Source organism: Eleutherodactylus coqui, chromosome 9 (genome assembly GCF_035609145.1).
Source record: "Eleutherodactylus coqui strain aEleCoq1 chromosome 9, aEleCoq1.hap1, whole genome shotgun sequence".
Lineage (NCBI taxonomy): Eukaryota > Metazoa > Chordata > Amphibia > Anura > Eleutherodactylidae > Eleutherodactylus > Eleutherodactylus coqui.
Genome location: NC_089845.1, coordinates 75,409,784 through 75,428,655, shown reverse-complemented (window position 1 = coordinate 75,428,655; position 18,872 = coordinate 75,409,784). Strand labels below are relative to the sequence as shown.

General features: G+C 41.4%; 1 protein-coding gene across 1 annotated transcript in view; it reads left to right on the top strand.

The window, feature by feature from the left end:
- TWSG1 (twisted gastrulation BMP signaling modulator 1) overlaps positions 1-18,872 on the top strand; it is a 34,522-nt gene that overhangs the window by 2,286 nt on the left and 13,364 nt on the right. The window contains exons 2-4 of the mRNA XM_066579553.1: positions 2,284-2,440; positions 7,207-7,306; positions 15,630-15,902. Coding sequence (XP_066435650.1) covers positions 2,318-2,440; positions 7,207-7,306; positions 15,630-15,902 — 496 coding nt within the window. The 5' untranslated portion in view covers positions 2,284-2,317. The remainder of the gene's footprint in view (positions 1-2,283; positions 2,441-7,206; positions 7,307-15,629; positions 15,903-18,872) is intronic.

The following is an 18,872-nucleotide window of genomic DNA, read 5'->3' as shown; positions in this document are numbered from 1 at the left end:
TTCACTTTCAGTGGGACTGCAAAGATAGCCGAGCAGTAAGTGCTCTCGTATTTCCGTCATCCCCAATGAAATGAATGGAGCGCTGACCGTGCATGCTTGGCCAACACTCTGTTCATTCTGATGTCACTGCGAGGGGAGAAGCAACCCTGTAGTGACAGGCAGAATGTGAGACAGGGCCCCTGGCCTTGAGATTGGCAGGGGTCTGCAGATAGGGGATAACATATAATCAATTGTTCTATAGCTGATCTTTTTGTATGTTGATACATTGTTACAATCCCTAGAAGGAAATTGTTTTGTTATGTGCCAGACAACTTTATGCTACTTTCACACTTGAGTATGTTGGTCAGTATTTTCCACCAGTATTTGTATGCAAAAACTAATAGTAGGACACACAGAAAACTAGAATGAAAGATTTACACCTCTTTGCAGTTTTGGACCCATTCGGCCTAAAAATGCTAATGCCAAACACTTGCCAAAAAGTGTTTTGCGGAAGATAAGATGAATATTAGGCTTAGTGCCCCTGGAGATTAGTTATGCCGACACTGATCACTGGAATAAGAAGTTGCGTGTCAATCATTGAAAAGTCTGGTGCGTTTACAATGGTTTTGGGGAGCTTTGTCCCGTTATACATTACACCATCAGATGACAGTAGCGTTACTTCAGGCTTTAGGTAAGAGGATATTTCTCTGAAAATAGAGGCCTAAAACTCTAAGATAATTAGGTTGCGGTCAGTCAGCAAGTGGAATGTTTTCTGGTTATCTTATCTTGGTATGGGGTAAACCCGTACTAATGAAAAGCTTTAACATTCTCCTTCTGCCAAGTCCACAACCAACAGCAGGAAAAGAATCTGATCTTATTATCCGATAATAGAACTTAAGTCAAAGATAACTCTGCTTGTTGTACTGCAGCCTTCCAGCTCTCAGAGGTTAGCTCTGTGGGCTTAATGGGCAAGGATACTTATTGAAGTCTCATCTGAAATGCATCCCAGTCAGGATATATCATCTCCTTCTATATGATCCTCATCTCAGCCAAAGCCACAAACTGCTAAGAAACAACCCTCGTGAGAGGAAATATATATAAATGAGAGGTCAGCATGCACTTCTACTAGTTGTGTCCTTGTTTGATACTTGGAATGCACTTCCTTGTGTATCCAGTGCATCCAAGTATATCCAAATGTAGATTACTAGAAGTCGTTCTAGTTATTAATTGTATACACATTTGAAGGAGGTTCAGTCAACCCAACTCTTATCTGCAGTTGTCCACCCTGATGTGTAAACCTCATCAGGAATAAAGAATAGTCCTAGCAATTGTGATGCCCAGAAAAAGTGACTTATTCTCAGAGAATGTAAAAATCCTGCATTTGCCTTATTTACACGTTTCAGGCCACGCTTATTCATAGCACTGTAATAACCCCACACAGATTATTTTTTTTTTTTCTGGCGTTTAACTGAATATCTTTGTTTTGCTGCTTTTATAGTATAGAAAACCTAATATGATGCAGTTGGCATGTTAAGTGTTAATACAAACGTAACCTATATTATAATAATTTTCATATCCAGTTGCGGATTTTCCCAATTATTTCTAACCTCAGCTGGAATGACCAAGTCGTTCTTTTTGTAGAGTCCTGTTCGTGCCGGGCACATCGCTCCCGCTGCTCACCACGTTCCATACCTGTAGGTTTGGGAACCTGGAAACCAATTAGACAGCTTATGGAACAGGTGTGATATGAGTGTTCACAGGCGTCTGACTTCAGAGTAATCGGTTAACCATACTCATTAGGTTATATTCACACGTGGCTTTTTGACTGCAGATTTTTTTGAGGGGGAGGGGGGGATGTAAACAAAAAAATTACAAATATTTTCTGTGATTCGTTTACAAAAGTTCAAGAAAAGAAATACCCCGTATGACCCTGCCGCAACACTTTGACCACTGCTGTATGGGAGAACCTTGTGTGTCCACATTAGCATACTAGGAATCAAGGGGTTGCACCCCTCCTGCACTCTGTACCCCTATATGTATGAATGTATAGACTGTTATCATGGAGATGTCCCCCTAGCCTAGAATACGCAGTTTTCACTGATGATTTTATATTGCACTTTGTTAGACCACTGCAATGTCAGACCTGCCTAGGACAAGATGCAGCTTTCCATTGAGTGTATAGCATCAAAATATCATATAAAATGGCTAATCCCAGTAAAATGCCATTATTTGTGTACCTGGCGATATAGGTTGGCCTATAGGTAGACCTGCAGGTTATAATCCCTTTGTTCTGTATATTTTCAGCTTTCTGTGGAAAGTTTTGGTGTCGTCTTAAAGAATGAAGCCGTCTGCCTTTCCCATTCCAGCAGTAGCCACCGTTTTGTGTCTTATTTGGATTATGCCCATTCAATGCTGCAATAAAGCTCTATGTGCAAGTGATGTCAGCAAATGTTTAATACAGGTACTTTTCATCTATTGTCTATAGTATTGGGGTTCCCTTGGTCCACCAGAGGAAAGGAAACGGAGCTCCCATCCTCCATGTATACATCCAATTTTTTAATTCCATTGTAATCTTTGCTTTTATTGCACTCGCAGAACATGTCCTCCATAAGATCTCCTATTGACATACAACAAGTAATATATATGAAGTATACTCCCATGTCTTCATACAATGAATTTGCTATGTGCTATAAGTTACTTATTTTCTATTCTAGTGTTTCTTGTTGTATATTTGTTTTTGTATTCTCTTAAAATACACTGAAACACCAAAGTTTTGTGAACTGGAGGATCAGCTGATCGTCTGAGAACCTTAGTGGTGGACCTCTGCTAATCAAACTTTTAATGACCTGTCCTGAGCTTACCAGAAATAAGAACGCTGCTTGTTGGATTTTGATAAGTTGTTTTGGGTTTGTTTGTTTTCTTTTAATGCACTCCCTTTGAAGATCAAACAGATTCATCAAGTTGAAGTTTATACTAGGGGAAAAAAAGGATTCAGGTCTAAGGATGCAATGCATGCTTACAGTAAGACATTAAGCATTGACTGATCGCCATAGGCAAGTTTTCCTGCTGCAGGGGAAGTGAGCTGCGTGCTGCCACTATTACAGCTGTCTGGACTACAGAGCGGTACAGACACCCTGCTGCCTACACAAGGCCTAGCATTGTGAGCACTGTGTCTTTAAGAGCTGACTTAGTTACCGCATCTAAAAGTGATCTTTGCTGCATTGGAACTTTGCAGTTGAAGATTGTGAGCTGTTGTGACTTGTTTCATTTTAGTGCTGTACGAAGCTCTAGGTGAGCCTGTTCTACTCTCTGCCAAACATTACAATATACGCTATTCTGCTTATCTCATCAAGACAGCCCCAGTGAGATAAAAGCTGTACCAGCAGTTGGCATATCCCCATAGAATCTTCTGAATCCCCACCCCCTCAAATCTGTACCGCCATACACTTTCTCTGTAGTGACTGATAATGCATTTACTCAGTGATGGAGGAACCACCTCTTTGATTTGGGGGTGACGGTTGCTTTTATATAAAAACGTGATCTGCATATCACATGCCAACTAGTGCTACGGCAGCAAATTTATGTTGCTATTTCTGCTGACAGGATCCCTTTAATGTATGTAATATCAGTGCAGGGGATTTGGAGTCCTTCTGAATGATCTGTTGTAAATGTGAAGGGTGTCCCACCTTTGGTACACCCACAGCTCCACAGATCCTCAGTGCCTTGTTTTTGTTGAAAAAAGTGTCAGTATAGTTGGCTTTTTTCCATATCTCCCATAAACTATGATTTAAGGTATCCATGCAAGCACAGCCACCTCTTGATGGGAATGTGGAACAGGGTATCTCTGTTCTTAAAGTTGTTGGAGGTCCCATTAGTAAAGCCACCAATCAGACACATTATAGCATATTTGACCTATATAGCATAAATGTCAATCTTTGAAGTGAATCTGACACACTAATTATTTGGACAGCATTCTAATGACAGGTCTGTTGTACTAGAGACAAGATGGCACCAAAAATATAGTACCATTTTGGTTAAAGGGGTTTTCCAGTCACAAATACTATTGATGACCTATCCTCCAGGATAGGTCATCAAAATTTGATTGGCCGGGGTCTGCCACTTGGGAACCCCGTCAATCAGCAGATTGGGCGACTGCTATACACAGGGGTCAGAGCGGAACCTGCTCTTGTAACTGCAGCACAGATCTCATTAAAATCAATTGGACCCTTGCCTGCAATTACAAGTGCTGACCACTACATGGGGTCGGAGCAGTGGCTTCTGCTCCAATCCCTGTGCATAGCTGTACTGACAGCATGCGCCCACTCGGCTGAGTTTCCGAGTGGCAGATCCCGGCCTAAGGAAGCTCATTAACAGTATTTGTGTCTGGAAAACCCCTTTAGGTTGTGCTTCTACAACTTTATTCTGACAATCTGAATAATGGAGGTGTCACCACAGAGGTCAGCTAAGAGGATTTATGTTCATTTTAGAGATAGTGGGGGTCCTGGAGCTTGGACCCTCTACCAATTACGAAATGATGCCATATTCTAGCAATATGTTGTCACTCCCTATAGTGGAAACCCCCTTTAAAATGTTGTTAGCTTCGTTGAATGGCTATGTCACTCACTTCGGGTATCCATATGTGATATCAGTCGAGTAATTGTGAGCTGTTTAAGAATGAACGCCTATAATGGATATTAACAAAAACATCATATCCATAGCAACTGCAATCTTATGTTTGTTAGTAAAGCATTAAAAAATGTAACCCATAACAAACATTAGGTAATAAACCATCTCTTAATAAAGGAAAAATGAAAGATAATAGACGAGAGAGATTGATTTCAGGGGAAGGGGTATTAACCCCTTCCCGCTCCAGGATGTACATTTACATCCTGAAGCGTTGGGGTATGTATGCAGAGAAGTCGCGGGGCGACTGCTATGCATACAGTGCAGGCATCAGCTGTTTACTACAGCTGACACCCACGGGCAATAGCCACGATCGGGGGGGGCCCAGTGAGATCGGCGGAGCCCCAGGGCTGCCTTAAGAGACTGCCTATCAAGCCATCCCCATAGTTGTAAAGTAGAAAAAAGAACAATAAAGTTTTTTTAATTGTAAGGAAAAAAAAAAGTAATAAAGTTTAAATCACCCCCCTTTTGCCATATCTATAATGATAAAAGTCTACATAATAAAATTAAAATACATATATTTGATATCTCCGTGTAAAAGTCCGATCTACCAGAGTAGTACATTTACCCTGCACGGTTAACATCGTCCAAAAAAAAGAACGCCAGAAATGCACTTTTTCAGTCACCCTGTCTCCCTGAAAACGCGCAATAAAAGGTGATCAAAAAGTCATATGTAATCCGAATTAGTACTAACGGAAACTACAAGACATCTCGCAAAAAATGAGCCATCGCTGAACTACATCGATGGAAAAATAAAAAGGCTATTGCGTGCACAAGATGAATGCAGAAAATAAATGAAAAAATGAAATGTGTTTGAAAAAAAAAATAGTATAGAAAAAAAACTATACAAGTTTGGTATCGAAGCAATCGCACTGACCCATGGAATAAAGTTATCATGTCAGTTTTGTTGCAGTTTGTGCGTTGTAGAAACAGGACGCACCGAAAGATGGAGGAATATCGTGTTTTTTGTGTTTTTTTTCATTTTACTCCACTTAGAATTTTTTAACGTTTTTCAGTACATTATATGGTACATTAAATAGCACCATTGAAAAATACAACTTGTCCCGCAAAAAAACAAGCCCTTATACAACGACATCGATGGATAAATAAAGGAGTTATGATTTTTTTTTAAGAGGGGGAGGAAAAAATGAAAATTGGAAAAAAAAAAAAAAGGCTGCGTCATTAAGGGGTTAAAGAGGAGGTGAGGGGATAAATGTATCCTATCTAGTTGTGCTCATTTAACTTCATATTTCAGACTGCCTTGGTCTGACTACCCTTGGAATTCCTGGAACTCTGCCGTCTCTAAGAAAAGGGTCCAAGCTAACCACTTTCCCATGCAGTCATATCTGTCATCATTTAAAGCACAATGGTGGCTCAATTGTTATCCCTGTTGCCTTGCAGTGCTGGGTTTCTGGATTCAAGTTTGATGGAGCTTATTTGTTCCTCATGTTTTCATGGGTTTTCTTACACTCCAAATAAGGACTAATAAGTGAAATGACATATGAATCCCAATGGGGACAGAACAATGAAGTGATGACCATCTCTGAACAGTGCTGTGGAATATGTATGCACTATATAAATGAGTATAATAAAATAATGGGGCCTATAGATGTTCAATTTTGGTTGATGGAAACTGAGCAATTAAAGGAATCCATCAGTGGAGCCTGACAGACAATACATGTTGAATAGTTATGTAATTGGGGCAATAGGGTTTGATAGGCTTTAGAAGAAAGATAACTAAAGATAATCATTACATAGTAACATAGTATGCTTGGCTGAAAGAAGACAAATGTCCATCCAGTTCAATCTGTTTCCACCCCCACCCCCTTGTTGATCCAGAGAAAGGCAACAAAAACAAACTGAGGTAGAAGCCAATTTACCCCTATTTTGGGGTAAAATTCTCTTCTGACTTAAAACTGCAATTACCTTGTCAGTTCACATACAACATAACTGTGCAAAAATGATTTTTATCTTTAATACATCACCTAATATCTTTGGAAATTGGAACTATACAGAGGATGGTATCAAGTCCTACATGTCTACATGCTATAGACATAAGTGACCTTGTACAATAAGTGCATATAGAATAAAGAATTCTGCGTTTACCCCTTCCTACCCTTATGCCCCAACCCTACAGAGGTAGTGAGGCATCATATACTAGGTAAAGCTGAAAACTTTACTCTGAGTGATCTTGAAATACAATTAAGAGATTGTGGTATAAACAGAAGCTTAATGACTTCCTTTTGTGTGACCCCTCCAGACGTTTGTTCTACTCCAGACCAGAAGTCTCCGCATTATAAAGCATGGTTGTAGCATTTCTCCCGCTGGGAGCAATAATGAGCACTATGACAAGTTCAATGAGTTTTGTCTGTGTTGATTTTATCACCCTTACAAGTGGAGCTACTGCTTTTTCCACACACATGTAGACTATGAAACCACAGACATTGAAATTGCACGTTAATGGCTTTTGTGCTATTTTCTTTTAATTTTTGATTTTGGGATATTTTTGTCTTACTTGTTGTTTTTTGTCTATCGCTTTACCAGGAGCTTTGCCAGTGTCGACCCACAGATGGGAACTGTTCATGCTGTAAAGAATGTATGCTGTGCCTGGGCACACTCTGGGATGAGTGTTGTGACTGTGTTGGTAAGTCTATGTTGTAATTTTATATCCATTAATAGTTGGGCTTGGCTGCAGGAACTGTTCTGACTACATTGTTACAAGACTCCAATTACAATATATAAGCTTCAAATGACTTGATGATTTGCATAACCTCTTTCCCCTTGAGGAGCACAGGAAGTGCCAATGGTAAATTATGGCACTGTCAATTGTTTCACTACAATTGCTATGAAAGCACATCAAAATGATGCAATTTTGACAGCACAAGAGAAGATGCCGGACAGGTAAGCAGGCCTGGCACCAAGTCGAACTCTTCTGCAGGAATCCTGTATGTGGGGTCCGACCTGCTCGTGTGCAGGGGGCCATGCAGGGGTCACCGGCTGGCCACCGGGTCGAACCCTGCTGTGGGAATCTCGCTTGCTGGGTACGACCCGCCCATATGCATGAGGCCTTAATCAGTTTGAGTTAGAACAAAGGAAATGCATCATTCTGCTCTAAAACCTATTTTAAATGTAAAACCATTTCTCATTGTATGCTACAGTTCTTTAATAAAATAATTTTCAACCATAAAGGCGGCCATACATCTGGACAGTCATTATTTGGCCAATAACTATTCCTTCTGATATCCCCACCCCACCCCCATATACTCACTTGTATGCTTGGCTGAGCATGCATGTCTATGTTCTCAGTGAGGATGCTCAACGTTTGTAAAAATGAAGGATGGAGTATAGTGAAATCCCACATGCGCAATCCTCTCCCACTCCCAACATCTACTGTCAGGGAAGCTGGGACACCCCCATACACATTAGATGGTTGGCGGATCCCGCTAAGATTGGCAGGTTTGTGAAGGTTTATGGCCACCTTAAAAGGTTGGTTTGAGACTGATTAGTCAGAGTCCTCACTGGAGCCTCAACTCTAATGGCCCTTTAACATGGGATGATTATCGGGACCAAGCGTTCCTCTGAACACTCCTTCACTCAACAATTGGCGGTACTTCTCCTTGCGTGAACAGTGAGATATACAGCTGGCATGTGGGGGACAAACAATCACGTAAGAAATCATTTGTCTCCATAAACCAATGTGTGGCATGTGGATTTATAAAGGGGGAAAAAAAGCACTGATTTAGAATTTGGCCCGTGTTAAAGGACCATTAGACTGATTCAGGCTCGGTACAGCTCTGCAGGTGTGTGGCTCACACAATCGTTGCTGAGTCCTGGATTCTAAGGGTCCGTTTATACCTGCTGATTTGTCATTTGAACAAGCAAACCATGTCAGAGTTCGCTTGGGCAGCCTGTTTATACCAGCAGATACATCGTTGGCTCGCTTTAATGAACTATTAGTGAATGAGCCAATGATGATTTTTATGACTGCATGAAATGAATGAAAAGCGAAAGGCTTATTGTTCATCATGGCTGCGTTCACACTGAACAATAAATAAGAGGGTAAGAGACCTGCCATGTATTGGAAAAAATATACCAGTGGTAGAATCAATCATTTTTAAGGCAGTTGTTAAGGGGCCTTATGCAACCAAAAGTCATATGTACACCAAAATGGTACAAACTGAAACTAGAGCTCCTCCTGCAAAAAGAGCTTGCATGTAATGCATCTATAAAAAAAACAAACAATTCTTGTCTCTTAAGTCCCAAAATCTCTAAGGACATAAAGGAGTTCGGTTTTATGTAAGGACCCTTTCACACCTGCATTAGGGCTCCTGAGGGCTTTTGTTTCTTTTTTTTTTTCTTCTTTTTTTGAGCAGAGAAACTGGTAAATGAACACCTTTTTTTTTTCATTCCATTGATTTCAATTGGTCTTAAAAGAAAAAATGGAATGGAAGCAAATAATGCCTTTTTTAAAAAAAAATCCATTGAAATAAATGGAGAAACAAATGGAAATGTTTGTTCCTGAAAGAACAGAGACAGAACCCGAATGACGCCTAAGGCTACTCTCACACAGGCGATAGTAAAAATGCTGCATTTGTAATTCTGCTGTCTACATTTTTTTTCAGTGTGAGCGTTTGCCTGCGTTGCTTTCAGCACAGTAACAATGCAAGCAAGCCAATGACTTTACCACTTTCACATTCCCTCCCAGTGAACTAGACCGCTGCGTTCAAAAACACGGTAAAACGCTGTACACGGCGTTCTATCGCGTTTTTGAACACAATTAAAATCCCCCCCCCATTGATTTAAATGGGTGACTCCTCGTGTTTAAAAATGCTAAAATGTCCACAAATGTAACGCACTGCTTAAAAAATGTAGCATTCGAAAACCGGTCTGAGAAGCCCCATTGAAATCAATGGAGGTGTTTAACAGTGTTTAGTGCAATGTTTCAAACGCCACGCTAAACGCTGAGAAGTGGTCTGTGTGAGCGGCCTCCAGGTGTGAGCGGTTCCTAGATAAAACTTCTTCACTGTTTAAATTAAAAGCTCTGCAGCTTTTTTCAGTAACTTTGACCTCCGTGTACAACATTCTTGTTTATGTTCAGCAGCTCTCAACTGAGAAGTGGATACATTGTATCCAGTCTATGTAATGCTCTGTAAGCTAAACAGCCTGAACTTCAGACTGTTACATTGTGGCAGCACTGAGGTTTGTGCTGCGGCTCTCCTGCTTACAGCAGTTCTGGGGCACCAGACCTAGAACCCTGCAGGATTGCTTGTACAATCACAAGGGATCGCAAAAGTCCATGGGACTTTGTAATATTTCTAGCGTGATGCAATAAAAAGAAGCTTCCATAGGAATACATGGGAGATAAAAAAAAAAAAAAGGGGGCACATTGCAGAAAGATAAAGCAAATCATGATTTTTTTTTAAGTTCTCTCAACATTGGATCAGCAAAAACTTCGCAGATGGCAATGAAAGCATTTTAAATCATTGGTTTCATATTATTATGCGTTTTTTAACTGATTATTGCAGCAGGCAAAAATCTTCTTGCCCATGTGAAACCCCCCTAGAATGTGAATAATTTATTAATAAGATCTCAAAACAGCAATAACAAATTTTGAAAGAACAGCAGAAAACTGGTGGCATCCGCTGACAAAAATAACAATCTGACAACGTTGAGCTGCTTTAAATAATTGGCAGAAGATATTTTTCTCTCTATGGCCGGGCTCACATGAGCGTACGTTTACCGCAGATCATGCACGCTATGTACACGCGTGTGATATGGGGTAATTCACAGACAAACAAATACATTGCCTACACTGGTTTGCTGTGTGTGTGTGTGTGTGTGTGTGTGTGTGTGTTGCGGTATACTCAAACGCAAAGAAGGATGCAGCATGTCCTATTTCACTGTGCATTATGTGTGTGAGCCCATTGGTCTCTATGGGTACATAATCAACACCACCCAATGCCAATTACATTCTGTATGAGCGCCGTTTATACACAACACTGCAAAGCAACAGCATGGGAAATTTAAAGAAATAAAAACAGGAAGACTGCGTATTACAGCGTGCGTGAGATACACAGTACAATATCTCTGCCATATGCAGCGATAGGCCGGCTCGCCACTGACTCCACAGCAGTAAAACCCTGAATGACTCACGCAGGGTTTTACGCATATGATCGTGTGAGCCCAGCCCATATTTGTCCTATGGACTCTATAGAGATGAAAGACGCAGTTCGCAGTTTATTTTGTTTGGAACACTGCTGGATGGGATCACATTTGAAACTACAAAATAGTAGTTTTTGAGCACAAAATAGATTTTTTTTTTTTCGTGAAAACAGAAGCATGGTTTTCCAGTTTGCTAGTTTTGTACATATGTGTATATTTATGCTATTTCTTATAGAAGTTGCAGACACTTTTTCTTATGGAAAGAGTTCAGCAACTTGTACATGGTTGAAATTTATTATCCAGTAGCATTTTTGTTTGTCTGTCTTTTTTTTTTTTTCCCCTTTGCAAGCGGAATATCAAAACTGACTTCCGTGGATATGGAAAAGCATTTTATTTATTTATTTTGCATAGCATGTCTATGGGCAGCATTTGCTGCGGAATCCAGAGGTGGACGCTCGCTCCACATTTCACAATATAAATATGCTCATGTTCATTGGGCCTAAAAAGGAATTTTATTTTTTTTCAATCTACCCTAATAGTCACAATTTCCAATAGGTCATATGCAGTAGGTCCAGAAAGTCTTTTACTTTTTTTTTTTTTTTTTACATTTTGTTATGTTGTGGCCTTGTGCAAAAAAAACCACTTCATGCTTTTCCCCATCATTCTGCACTCAATAGTCCATAATGACTAAGTGACAACAGAATTTTAGGAATTAAAAAAAAAAATAGAAATGAAAAACCTTTTGCATTGACCTAAGTATTCACACCCTGTACTTATCGTACTTGAAGCATCTTTGGCAGCAAAAACAGTCGTCTTGGGTGTAATGCCACAAGGTTTGCACCCCTGGATTTTCTGCTACTCTTAAACTCTGGCAGTGGCTTATCTCCTGAGCACAAAAGATTAAGAAAGCTTCCGACATCAGCTGGAAGGCCTGAATACATATTAGATGATCATCTGGTCCCGTCAAACTAGATCTCAGGTGTGTGACCACCCTTACTTTCACCTCAACCTGCAATAATTCACTGTAGGGGTCTAACAAAATCAAGTAAAATGAAGTTAGACAGTGTGTACATTTAAGAGTCGGTTTATGCTATACAAGTTACCAACTTCTTGTACCTTTTATATAGGACATTCTCTTTACAGAATAGCTGGAGCACCCAGCAGCTCTTGTGGAGGTTGTGATATGAGGCAGATTGCACTTGGCATGACTTTACTGTCTCCAGGCATGATTGAATGCAGGTGACTCTGTGGAGTGCCAGATTAGAAACCACCCTAGGGCCTGTTATATGCGCAGCACTTTTCTCCAGATGTGCAAAGTTATATGCTGACATCACTGCTTACAATAACACAAGCTGGAGCTGCACTTTCATTACACCTCCTCTCAGGAACTCAAGTCCTCGCCACCACTTGTTTGATTTATTTTCTTTAAAAGAAAACCTCCTCGCGTCTCATTCTTTAATGAGTACATACAGTAAAGATTATAAATTTTACAGATGTTTACCAGCGAGGTCCGACGAGGAGAGGGATGTAGAAATAACCAGAAGTTACTTGTGCAGCATCCAAGTCGATTTTATTCCCTCCATCCATGAGCTTACAGCTGTAATGTGTTCTCCACCTAGCAGAGAGTTCGGCATTTATAGACGTTGATGAACTACAAGTAGAAGACTATTTTGCCATTTCTAAGACATGGAGTTTTTTTTTAATTTTTATTGAGATGTTGGATATAAAAGTTTTTAACAATTTTCAAATATCAAATAAACTGAAACCTTTGAAGTAGAATAAAAACGGGTACAAGAGGCAAATTTCAGAGTCTCGTCCAAATTGAATGTGTATTGCTGGAGAAGTTCATCAACTGTATCAATGCAGATATAACAACATTATAGAATTTATGCATTATCATATGAATAAGGAATGTATAATAAAGACCAAGACAAACATGTTCTCCAGGTAATGTGTGGTATCCTAATAGAGCATTCACCCCCCACCAACTCCCTAACCCCCTCCACCCCTGAGGCCGGCACCGGGTTGCAAACTAGTTTTTCACATGAGCATGCATTTATTTTAAAGGGTTTACAACAGTATATTCCACCCAAACCACCCAGAAGGGGAGTTAGTTTATTTTAGAGTGATTTCTATATGAAAATATCTCCTCCAGTGCTGTTAATGAAGCTAGCGACTTCACCAAGCGAAGGTGCTTCCAACTATCTGCAATTGCCAAGTGTGCTGCCAGGATTGTGTGACACTTTACAACAGAGTAATGGGGAGGCAGCTTATTGGAATTTAGAAAGCCAGGTCCAGGGCCACATACATTGGTGTCGCAGTATGTATCTGATTCAAAATTACGTTCCAGAAAGATCAGTCCACTGGGCAGGACCCCTACATTTTGGAAGTCAATGCCCTTCAAATAACACCCTCTCCCACATGTCTTGGATAAGGTCTGGTTCATCCTGGCAAGCCTGGCAGGAATTAAATACCAGCACAAAAAGATCTTTTGAAAGGATTCCTATTAGAGATGAGCGAGCACCCAAATGCTCGAGTCTGCGTTATTCGAGTCGAGCTTTTCGTAAAATTCGAGAGCTCTACTTGAGTAATGAACCCTATTGACTACAATGGGAGACTCGAGCATTTTTGTATGTGGGCCACTGGGTCCTGAGCTTTTTTTTTTTTTCTTGGTTCGTTCTCTCCCTTTCCTCCTCCCTGACCAAAAATTTGCCATTGACGCGCACTGCGGCGGGGAGGAGCCAAAAACTGGGGCTCGAGTAACGAGCACCATCGAGTACGCTAATACTTGCAACGATCATATGTTAGGACTCATCTTAGGCAGTTATTGAGAAATGTTCATCATAGAATAGGTAGATTCCCTTAGAGGCACTAGAGGAGTGGAAGCAAAAGATGAAGGCCACTTTAAGAAACCGAATATAAAGAGTATTTTGAATCTCCAGAATGTAAAGAGTATTTTGCAGTCTCAAATGTGCAAAAAAAACCCCCCAAAAAACAAATTGCTGGGTAGCTGAAATGCTCTGCACGTTGCAGAGAAATCCAGAATAGAGCCATTATTGAAAAGATCACCAATTTTCTTTGAAGTCCCAGAGTCTCTCAGACACCAAATTCAAAGACTTAAGAGGACAGAGGAAAGGAAGTGCAATGGGAGAGCCGAGACTGGAACCTTGGAGGGCGAAGAGGAAACAGACTTCCACCAAACCAAGACCGAGACCCCCATACTAGGTAACCATAGCGTTATTAATGGAGGTGATCCAATACCAAGAAGAGATGCCAAGGGAACTGCCACTGCGGCAGCCTCAATGGATACTCCTCTTTTGCCAGCTAAGGGGGGCCACCTATGTTTTTAAGTTTGCGAACTGTTGTGAAGAAGTATTTCCTAATATCTGGTGCTCCATCCCACCTGCATCATAGGGCTTTGATAAAGTTGAGAATTTAACCCTTGCGTGAGCCCCCACCCCACCGCCAATACCTGCTCCCTCATAGAAACTGCAATCTGTCCTCAACAAATTTATAAGACCTGTAGTTTAACAGACAGAGAATTATATTTATGATTCGACTACTTTTATCTTTTTTTAGGTTAGCTAAGTTTTGTCTGTATAGACAGCTATGAGGTATGTGCATTATTTATTATGGATGTAGCTTATCCTTATAACTACTGTTTTGTTTCTGTTAGGCCGCCTGCAGACGGGCGGGTCGGATCCGGCGGCGAGAATTCTCGCCGCGGGACCCGACCCCAGCGCCTGCAGGGAGGAGCGCGTACTCGCCCGCGCCTGGCGGCCCCGACTCTTTCATGTGCCGGCTGCCGGGCACTGAATTAACCAATTGGAGCATTAACTTGCTGGAGGCGGGGCATTCAAGCCCCGCTTCCAGGAAGACCTGCTCTATTGGTGTGGAGGATGATGCGACAGCCTGCAGCAGCGCCGCAGACCATCGTGAGGACCGGAATGCTGGCGGTAGGTGAGTATTGATGAGAGATATATATATATAATTTATTTTTTTTTACGTGATCCGCATTAATGGTGTTTCAATGCATTTCAATGGGGAAAAGTGACTTGACATACGAGTGTTTTCGCTTAAGAGCTCCGTCACGGAACGGATTCAACTCGTAAGCCAAGGCCACTACTGTATTACAATTTTTTTTCTCTAAGCTTGAATCATCATGGAAAAACATTGTTACTAGTTTGATGTCTAAGATTTTGTTCACATCAGCATCGGAGGTTCCATTCTAAATCTCCATTGCTGGTTTTCACTAAAAAAACAGGACCAGATCATGCAGCATTATTTGTGACCTGGCGAATGCAACAAAATGCTGGATATTGAATGGACTCCACTTTAATTAATGAGGTCCATTCAGAGACGTTCTGTTCCATCATATGACTGTTCTGTTCACTCAGGGATTGCTGTTCTCCTGTTCCCCCGACCAGAGCATGGAAACAGAAATCCCTGAAGCTGATGTGAACAAGCCCTAACAGTTTGAGGTTAGCTCCCTCTAGTGGTGACTGCAGTTAGCCAGCATATTATCTGTTAACGCTATTTAAGAGGATTAGAGCTTGATATAAGAAGAACAAAGTTCTTATCGTAAAAATTCATAATTGAATTGATCACTACTGAATTTTGAAGCCATTTAGAGCAAAATATATACTAAAAAAAACCCAGACATTTTAATGTATATGGGTTCGAGATTCTGTGCTGCTGAATCTCTACAATGGTCAGAACGTTGTCGCTCTACTACAGAGCCCTAATCCTCTGCATGGATAACCTGTTGGAGATGTATATAACAAGCATGCACACTTGTCTTTTAGGAATGTGCAATCCAAGGAACTACAGTGACACTCCTCCAACCTCCAAGAGTACGGTTGAGGAACTTCATGAGCCTATTCCATCCCTCTTCCGAGCACTAACAGAAGGAGAGAGCCTGAATCAGCTCAACTGGAACATTGTGTCCTTCCCTGTGATAGAGGAACTCTCGCATCATGAAAACCTCGTCTCCTTCTTTGATTCGGTAAATCAGCAGCAACCCCAGAACGTGTCTCTTCCTCAAAGTGGAGTCTATGTATCACACTCCAGTGAGAAAGGTATGTGAGCATTGTATCCAAATTTGCTTTTTGCATTTTCTTGTCCCAAAGACATTTTAGCTGTAATTAAAAGGTTTGTGAGCAGTTTTCAGGCTTTCTTTTTGAATAGCTTTTGGAGTGTGACATCCCAAACAAATAAGCCAACATAGCTCCATGCATTAAACAGTATAGCTGTTTCCATATGGTATACATTGAAGAAAAGAATAGACCCCTTCAAACAGCTGAGTGGCAGACCCCCGCTGATCAATAGTGATAACTTTAGGTTAGGTCATCAATACCTGGAGTCCTGGAAAACCCCTTTAACTGGAGAACATTCAACACCTTATAATCTTTCCAATTAAAGTGTTGGGTCAACAAAATTGCGTGAGATTTGTGTTGCCAGACGTACAAATGTGAACCTCATTATTTTGATTGCAGCACGATGCGCGAAACAAAACGCAACATGTTCTCTCTCAGCCCCATAGTTTTCAATGGGGCGGGCGGCAGCATCACATCACCCTGCTATCACTTCAGGGAAGTAGCGATCCTTCAGCGCAGCTTCCAACCGCGCCAGAAGATCAGCAAGTGTGTCCCATTATTTTCAATGGGAAACCTTGCTTTGCATTGTACACCGTGCAGCGTTTTTGCCGGCCTCCTTTAAAACAGTGGGCAAGGTGTTCCTAGGGACCGCCCAAAGATAGAATATGCCGCAATTTTTTTTGTTTGTTTGTATTTGTTTGTCTGTTTCTCTCCCCCCCACAACGCATCATGCAAAAATTGCTTGTGTATATGGCTCGCAACGCACAAACCTCAGGCGATTTTTCTCAGCCCCGTGAAGCGACCTTCATCGGGCTGAAAGAATTCAAGTACCATATTCTTGGCCTGATGGAATGAGTGCTGATTTGACCAAAGAATATTGATCGGCGCTTGATTCTATTTCTTTTGCGCCGACCAAGAATCGTTCATCCTTACATTGCAGGCTGCACTTCTCCTTGGGCAGCCAACCAGTAAGCCTTTTTATGCTTGCTAAAAACGATGGAGAAATAAGTATTTGCTTGTTTCTCGGCTGATCGTATATTGTGGCTAACATTAGTGTCCAATTATAGGGATATAGACGGGCTTTATGGATCTACAGACCCTTGTAGATCACCCCCTACACGGAGCCCTTTCTTCTTCCCAGTAACTGTTTGTGCACATTGTGTCACATGGGATAGTTGACTTAGCTGCAGGACTTGAAGACCAGATGATGAGCGGGTTCACATCCCTCTGTGCAGCATTCACTGAACTCATTTCCTTCTGCACGACTGTGAAGCTCTGATCCTTCCAGTGTTATTAATACACGGATCCTGGAAATAAATTAGCCAAAGTTATCTCTGTTACGGGTGTTTGCAATTTCCCGTTCCTACTTGTTTCCAGCAATCTGCAAACATTAAACATCGCTCTTCCTGCAACAGCTAGATGCCAGTAAAAACTCGTGTCTTTCCTGTTCTTTCACAGGACCATCCGGTTTTCCTTGGCCGAAAGGGGCATGCAGTAATAAGTACAGATGGCTAAGTCAGGGACTGTAGCTAAAACGCTCCCATAAAGAGGGAACAGAGAAGAGTCTTATTACTCATCAGGAAAGACTGGCAATAGAGAAAAAAATAACGGAGATGGTGTGAGGATTTTTTGTTTTTTTTCTGTGAAGTGAACAGTTTGGGTTAAATTCACATTTTTCACAATTTTTTTCATTATTTGAAAATTGCCGTGTAACACCAACCCTGGGCTCAAAACTGGCAACTAGGAAAGGGAACGTGACTTTAACCCCTTAGGCCAGCTTCGCATGGGTAAAAGCGTATTTACGCATGCGTTAGCGCTGTGTATTTATGCGATGGGCGTTGTGGTTTTTTTGCGCATGTGTGCGTATTTTCTGCGTATTTGTGCTCTCAAAAAACACAGAATCGTGCTCTTATTGATTTTAATGTGCAATTAAGTTTAATTAGTTTTAATATGTGGTATTTTTGTGTGCTGTACGCATGAAAGTAGGACATGCTGCGGTTTCCTTTGCATGACTGAAGTGCGTGCGCCTAAAACGCACACGTGATCGAACCCTTTGAATTACTGCTTATTGCATGTGCAGATTCTGCCTGTGTAATATGCAGCACAAATGCATTCGTGTGAATAAGCCCTTAGTGGTGACGTCTGTCTGTGCCTTAGGATAGTTTCACACAGAGCAAGAAATCCTCTGAACGAGTGAGGCATATCTCACACTGGCGCTTTTTACTGCCATTAGCGTGACATTTTGAACGCCGCGTTAATCGTGGTATAACCCTCCCATGGAAATCAATGGGATATGCGTTGGATGGCGATTTTCAAGCAGAGTCTGTTCTATTGTTGGCCGTTTAGCGCACCTCATGACTTTTCACAATGATGGGGTGCGCCAAAACATGCTGTCGGCCGCAAGGAGCTGCAGTCGAAAGCAAAAGTAAAATCACGGCGCCTTGCCGCGTTCATGTGTGAGAGCGGCCTAAAAGGGTGAACAATAACAGTTGTTTGCTTTAAATGCTGTCAGTTCACTCAGATAATTAAATTTTTTTTCGTGGTTCAGGCCGCTGTAAGGCCGCCTGCACACAAATGGATTTGCATTGCGGAATCCGCAGTTGGCATCTGCACCATAATTAAATTTTTTTTCGTGGTTCAGGCCGCTGTAAGGCCGCCTGCACACAAATGGATTTGCATTGCGGAATCCGCAGTTGGCATCTGCACCACTGTTCCGCAGCAAATCTTCCTGCACACTAATTGTGATTTCTGTGAGTAGAGGAAAAATCGTAGCATGCTCTATTTTGTGCGGTGTCCACATGAACTGCTTCAATTGAAGTCAATGGAAGCCGTTCCAACCTGCAAACCATTAACATTGCGGTCAGGTCGCGGATTCCATGTTATCGGCTAGCGATGGCGCTGAAAATAAAGATTTGGGGGGAAAAAATCTGTGCTGTGCGTGTCCGACGCCGA